The following is a 7,171-nucleotide window of genomic DNA, read 5'->3' as shown; positions in this document are numbered from 1 at the left end:
AGGGAGGGATAATTCTTCCACTTGGCTAAAGTTTTTCATTTCCTTGACCTTTACCTAGAGGATTTGGGATAAATTAGTGAGCACACCTCTAGGCCAATCCCTACTGGCTCTACTTTGAAAGCTGTTTAAATATGTCGAGTCTCCCCAGTCCCACCCCCCCAAACTTCCTTCTCCACACTGTGTCCCCCTGAGCCGCCACTGTAGCATGCTCCTTGCCTGGGCAGCCAGGCCCTTTGAAGGCAGGGTGGGTGCAAGGGCAGCAGTGCCCACCAGAACTGGTGCTAGGGAGACTGAGTTGCTGCTTGGTGCTTGGGAAAATTGGGTGCAGTTTGAGCCCCAACTCACCTGATTTTATCTCTTGGGCAGATTCATCATGGAGAAGCGAGGACTTCCCAAATGCCTTCCTTCAGTGGCCCCTAATCAAGGTAGTCAAATGCCAGTCACTTTCTCTTTAATATTTTCCTGGTTTTTATTTTACTGTTGGTATTTACTTCTGTAATGTAGAAATTCCCATAAGGCATACTATGAAAACCAGCAGCCCCTGCTCCTTCTCAACTTCTCACACCTTAGAGACAACTATTTTCATCTGTTCAGTTTCTTTTAGCATTACCCTCTGTTCTCTAAATACCATACTTACACTACCACTAACTTGTTTTTCCCTTTTAGACTTTATTTATGGTCTTCCCTCCATGGGAGAGGAGTAATTAGCTGTAGTTCCGGCATTCTTACCATCCTCACCACTCGCCACCCTCACCCCTGCCCACGCACTCCAGCCCACACATACCTCAAACTCCCCACCTCACAGCAGAATTCACTATTCAAAATGGGCCATCTAGTCAATCAGGATCACTTTCCCTCTTGTATAACTTTTGAAATTTCCAGGACTTAATACTTGGGCTATTATTTGCTTATTGACCACTAAACCATTCTCAGACTCTTCCCCAGTTGTTTAAATTCAAACACAATCAAGTATCCTATCAATTTCACCTTCTGGTGGCATTATTGCCATACCCTTCTAATCTGCTCCAATCCAGGCGGGCTGCTCTCAGACAACTCTGAGCCACTCTCCTGGGATCTCCCTTCACCATCATCTGAATTCCTTCCCCACTTTGGAATTTTATGCCCTCTTAGTCTGGTTTATTTTGTCTTTCTTGGTTTAGTAACATTCCCAGGGAAACATACATCCACAAAAAATTATTTGAGATCTTGCATATTCATCAGTGTTTTTTTTCTACCCTTCCTGATTTGTGATAGTTTGGTTGGGTATTGAATTTTAGATGGGAAATCCTTTTCCCTCAGAATTTTAAAGACACTTCCTCCTTCTCTCTCTCTCTCTCCCTCTCTCTCTGGAAGTTTTTAGGATCTTTTTCTTTACAGAACTCAATTTTTTTAAAATAGTTAGCTTTGGTAATATTATGCCTCTAATTTTCTCATATTTTATGCCTCTTATTTTTCATTTTTGTCCTCTTTTCTGGGAGATTTCCTCAACTTTATCTTGCAAAATATCCATAGAGATTTTAATGTCTGCTCTCATAATTTTGATTTCAAAGGGCTTTTTTTTGTTTTGTTTTGTTTTCCTGAATGTTTCTTTAAGAAGCATCTTGTAATTGGTTCATGGGTATCATCTCTTTCAAAAGGTATTAGTGATATGTTTTTGTGAAATTTTCTCAGGTGGCATGAACTGTTTCCTGCAAGTTGCTTTCTTTCTGTTTGATTATCAATTTCCTATCTCATGTTAGTCTTCCTCTAATGTTTGATGACCCCTTGTTGGCTGTCCATATTGAAAAGGGGACCCTGGGAAGCTAAATGGCAGCTTTGAACCAATGAGTGGGGCCTGTTAACTGTAGGTTCCACAGAATTTATATGGCTGGGCCGCCAAATTGGGGAACCCCATGTGTCAGTTTCTTAGGACTTTTCTCTTAGACTGCACAGGTTTCCCAGGAAAGAATCTTCAGATTCCAGCATTGTCTTCAGCCAAATTTCCATAGATGTGTATTCAGTCTGGGCTGTCTATTCCATTCTATTGCTCAGTCATTTATCTCTGTTTGAACACCACACTGTCTTCATTCCTGTAGCTGGATGCCACTTCATGATCTATGATAAACCAGGTACCTCCGTCATGTTCTCTTTCTCGAGGGCATTAAAATTTTATAGCTATTGTGAAATTGTTCACTATAACATTTCCTTCCATACACTGAGTGTCCTAAATCTTTTTAACTCTGCCAGTCTGATAGATGCGTAACAATGGCACAATCTTTCCTTTAATTTGCATTGCTTCCTTATAAGGGAGGTTTAGCATCCTATATGTATGGGGACCGTTAGCTTTTCCCCTTTTACGGATTGCTTATGACTGCTTTTTGCTTTTTCTCTATTTGGTTGTTTGTCTTATTGATTTTTAGTGTTCTTGAATTTTGGGGCTTTATCAATTCAGACTTTTTTTAGCCAATTAAGGATCTCTCATCCTACCCCCCTTCCCCCACTTATACTGGAGTCAAATCTAGGTCAACAAAAGGAACATGGTTTACATATTATCACATGATTGGAAAGAGTGCTCTGGTCCTTGGTTCACACAGCCACCCCTTATTTCTGTTTCTATTGGTGTCTGGCCATCAGTCCATGCAGGTCACTCTGAGCCCTCTAGGTCTTATCTGCAAAGGCCCTGCCATCCACCAGCCCTCCCATAGCTTACCCAGGCCATTCTTGGTTGCTTCTGGAGTCACACTGAGCTCTGAGCCTGAGTTTGGGAGAGCAGATATAAATAGCTTTGCAGGGCCCACATAAGTCATTTAAGAATGTTGAATAAAGCATAGACTTGATATGCCTCGATCTCCTAGGACTTTGATTTCTGATGCTCAAAAACCCAAAACTCAAATGTTTTTAACTATTATATCTGTCCTTAGTTCCAAAACTCTCCCATAGTGTTCCTTTCTTTCTGTTTATGCCAACTTCTGAATGCAGAGAAGATGGGGTCAAAAGAACCAGCAACAGGGCTGTGGCCATGTCTCAGAGCATGCACTCCCTCTTTCCCAGTGCTGTGGGTCCTCTGACCATTCTGAAATTAATTTAAGGTATTAATATGAGTTTGAGCTTTTCTAGCCAAGAACTGGAAAAAAATTCACCAGTGAGATGATTTAATCCTGTTTTTTTAAATTTTTGAATGATGATTATGGAGAAAGAGGGCATTTGTTGAAACAATCTCAATTTGTTCCATTACAGTGGGTCTGTTGGAGTTGTTCTTTATTCCTGACGCTATTAATTCTTGGGTCCTTGTGTCCCAGTAATGCCTCCCAATAGTGACTCAAGCACCCCTGGTAAAAGCCCCTGCTGTCCCTTACTCACCACTATCACTCACGTGCCATCTTCCCTACCACACTGCCCTGGAAGCTGACTTCTGCCCCCACCACTGTCCTGATGCTGTTCTCACCCATGCCAGGTGGCCAACAAGATTGGCCACATTGTAGGCCTGCTCTGTCCCACATAGCCAACTTTGTGGGCAGTTCACTGCTCCTTGATCTGTTGTCTCCACCTTGGATCTGGGTGCACCTTCCCAGTTTCCTCTGCATTAGTGGCCCTGAAAGATACTTTTTCTCTATCTTTCCATTAGAGGTTAGCAGTAGACTTTAGGGTTCTGTCAGAGGTGTTCTCTGTTCCTCCATTCTCTCATGCTGATCCTGTCAGCCCCCATGGTGGTGATGACCAACTCTGTGTAGAAGACTCAAATCCAGCTCCAGCAGAGCCCTCCACTGAGCCCCAGACTCACATCTCCACTTGGAAAACAAACACCTCATCATCATAGGTCCCATACTGAACACATTTTTGTCATCCAAACTTGCATCTTGAGCTCTACCTTGGGTAAACAGTTTCATGCCCTCTCTGTTGGGGGAAGGCAAATGGCAGCAGGGGTGTGCTTAACAGATAGGAGAGTGCCCTGCAGACAAACAGGGTCAGTTGGGACCCCAGACGCCCCCTTTCATCCAACCTGCCTTCAGGGTATCCCTGGGCTCCTGCTGCCTTTGCTTAACTCTTCACATCTCCCCAGATGGCTGCAGCTCTCCCCAGCCTTTCCACCTCTAGGCACACTCCCTTCCCGCCTCTAGGCACACTCCCTTCCCTTCTATGTCCTTCACTTTCCAAAGTCCAAACATGATGACTTGTTCCCTTCCTTGAAACCTTTCAATAGCTCTCCTTTGATCTTAGGATAAACTAAAACTTGACTTAGCTTAAAGGGGTCCTTATGAGCTTCTCCCTCCTGCTGTGCTATCCTACAGCTAGTCCAGGCTTTTTTTAGTTCTGGAAGCCTGACTCCAGTCTCCACCCCCCTGGGAATCCTCTCCCTCCCCACTCTGCCTTGGCTTTGCTAAATCCTGCTCATTCCTGAGGTCCTGACTTACAGCATTTTGTTAACTCCTCCCACCCCCAAGTACATGCTCAGATGACACTAATCTAAGCACTTGCTTGTAGTAACCAAGTCTTTGTAACACCCCAGGGGTTGGTGTATCATATCAATTCATGAAAAAGGAAATTGAGGCCCATCACAGGTAAGTTAAGATGAAATTCCATGGGGCACCTGGCTGGCTCAGTTGGCAGAGTGTGCAACTCTTGATCCTCAGAGTTGTAAATTCGAGCCCCATGTTGGGTGTAGAGATTACTTAAAAATAAAAATCTTAAAAAAAAAAAAAGGTAAAATTCCAGGCACTCTGGATTCAAAACCACCTTCCTTGTTATATCCTAACTCCTTTACCTTCCAACTTATCACCTATCAATGACATTACATTTTTGTTTTGTTTTGTTTTATTGGTCTTTTTTATTGAAGTTTAAGCTTGGTGAGGGCAGGTACTGTCACTTTGATTCAAATTTAATCTAGTGAATTTAAATTGAATCTAGAGACAGTTTACCCACCAGTAAAATGGGAATGACAATTACCTCTCTGGATAGGTGGTGGGGAGGGCCAAATGAAATGACCAGTGGAAAGTGCTACACATAACAGGTCTTTGGCAGAGGGACTCTCCACCTCATATCCTCCCCGCATTCTCCTGGTCCCAAAGCTTCCTGGAAAAGCTTTGATTTCTTCTTCCCACTTTCTGCCTCTCTGTTTTGCCTCAGATGTGCATTCTTGGGAGCTAGACTGCTCTGGTATGGAAAGTGAAGGCACCATGAAAGCAGATGGCCCTGTGAAGCCATGCCATCCCTTGAAACCCTTTGCTTATGTGAAACCTATCAGATATGAGACCCCAGCATTCACAGCTCATCATGGAGAGAGAAGCCAAGGCCACCATGGGAGAAGAAGTCAGCAGGCAGTAAGAAGCCACCTTAGGGAGACAGACCTTCGCAGAGTCACTGGCCTCCATGTGAGGCCAAGACGCATGTTGAGACCAGGTCTTCGTGTGGATCCGGACCATGGTGAAGAGCCAAGCCACCATGTGGAGCCAGAAGCCAGGCGGACCCCATCCTTCCCTCTTACAGAAACAGCGATAGTGCACAGAGATGGGCTGCAAGGCCCTCGCCTCCACACAATCCAGCCTGGGGCAGGACTGTGGGAGCTACCCGATGCCTCTGGGTATTGGGTTCTCATGAATTCCCCAACTTCATCCATCTATCCCTGCTTAGGGTTCAGACCCTTGGAGGGCTCAACTTTGCTCTTCACACAGACCCCTTCTGGTACCTTTGTGTACGGGGTCCCAGAATTTTTCACCCACATTGCACACTGACCTCCATCACTTGCCACCAGCCCCCGTTCTGACCTGGGTGTTTCTCCCAGCCCGACCCCAAGTCCCCATTTCTGTCCCCACTCACTCGTCTTATTCCTAGCCTTTATCTCATGTTGTCCAGACTGAGACTGCAAGTCTCCTCCCAGGATCCTGGCAGGGTCACATGTACACTGCCCATGCCCCTCTGTTGTCTCTTCCTTTTGTTTTATCAAAGATGTACATGCATTTTATCCTTCAATACTTACTGAAATAAATCCGCAATCTCCTCTTGTCCTCCTCTGTCTCAGTGTATTCAGGCTGCTATAATAAATAGCACAGTCTGGGTGGTTTATAAACCTCAGACATTTGTATCTCACAGTTCTGGAGGCTGAAAGTCCCAGATCACCAGCAGATTCTTTGTGAGAAACCCCTTTCTAGTTTATAGATAGCTGTCTTGTGTCCTCACATGGCTGGTGGGGTGAGGGAGCTATCTGGGATCCCTTTTATAAGGACACTAATCCCATTTATGAGAGTTCCTTCTCCTAATACCATCATACTGGGAGTTAGGATTTCAACATATGGATTTTGGGAAGACACATTCAGTCTATTGTATGCCCCCACAACTACCATTTTTCCAATCCTGAGATGTATAACCATGAAATGTTTTAGGAAAACGAACACAGTGAAGGAGCAAAAAAGGAGAAGTCACATCCAAGGAAATAAGAACCAATAGAACATTCAGAAAAAGGCTTAAAGAATATAATTAATATCCTCAGAGAGATATGGGATGATAGGCTATCTCTGACATAATAGTATGCACTTCACATAAAAAGCCAATTAGAAATGCTTGAGATGAAGCATAAGGTTGTTGGAATACAAAATTATGTGATTTGAATTGCAGAAGGGAGAGGACTGAGGTACAAATCAGTAAACTAGTTGTTTGGGCAGACAAGAGCCTCCAGAATGTGGCAAAAGGAAGGTGTAAGGTTTGAAAGTATTTCACACCAACAGTAGATCCCAAAGTTGGGATGTCTAACACAGGAGTTCTATCAAGAGGCACAGGACACTTAGACAATAATAATATATGAAGTTTGGCTGATTTCCCCACACTGAAGAAAAACATGAATCCTGAGCAGGATGCAACAATCACATACACCTGGATGAAGTATGGTGCAGAGAAAGTTCCAAAAATCACCTGCGAGATGAGACCTACAAGGAAAACAGAGTTAGTCTGACATCAGACTTTCCTTGGCAGATCCATTAAATCTAAGAAAGCAATGGGGGTGACATCCTCAAAGCTTGGAGAGTAAATAACTCTGAGTCTAGGGTTCTATAACCAGTCAGAGATGCTCTTGAGTTCAGGACCAGGTGGTGCATAGACAGGAGGTTCTGGAACTCCTGCAGCCAATTCACCAGCTCAGGAGAGTGAAGGGATGGGAGGAGGGTAGAGCAATGAGAAACGAGCCTGAACACTAATCAAACTG

General features: G+C 44.1%; 1 protein-coding gene across 1 annotated transcript; it reads left to right on the top strand.

Moving 5' to 3' along the window:
- The first annotated feature begins 373 nt into the window (after positions 1-373).
- On the top strand, positions 374-5,708 carry PRR20G (proline rich 20G). The gene is made up of 2 exons (XM_028101577.1): positions 374-425; positions 5,104-5,708. Exons 1-2 carry the CDS (start codon positions 374-376, stop codon positions 5,706-5,708), a joined length of 657 nt encoding a protein of 218 aa, XP_027957378.1.
- Positions 5,709-7,171: the final 1,463 nt, after the last annotated feature.

The sequence above is a fragment of the Eumetopias jubatus genome, unplaced genomic scaffold (assembly GCF_037043125.1).
Source record: "Eumetopias jubatus isolate StellerSeaLion01/CBP00866 unplaced genomic scaffold, mEumJub1_p1.0 scaffold_1, whole genome shotgun sequence".
Taxonomy (NCBI): domain Eukaryota; kingdom Metazoa; phylum Chordata; class Mammalia; order Carnivora; family Otariidae; genus Eumetopias; species Eumetopias jubatus.
The sequence above is the reverse complement of the archived record's forward strand: the minus strand, read 5'-3'. Positions and strand labels throughout refer to the sequence as shown.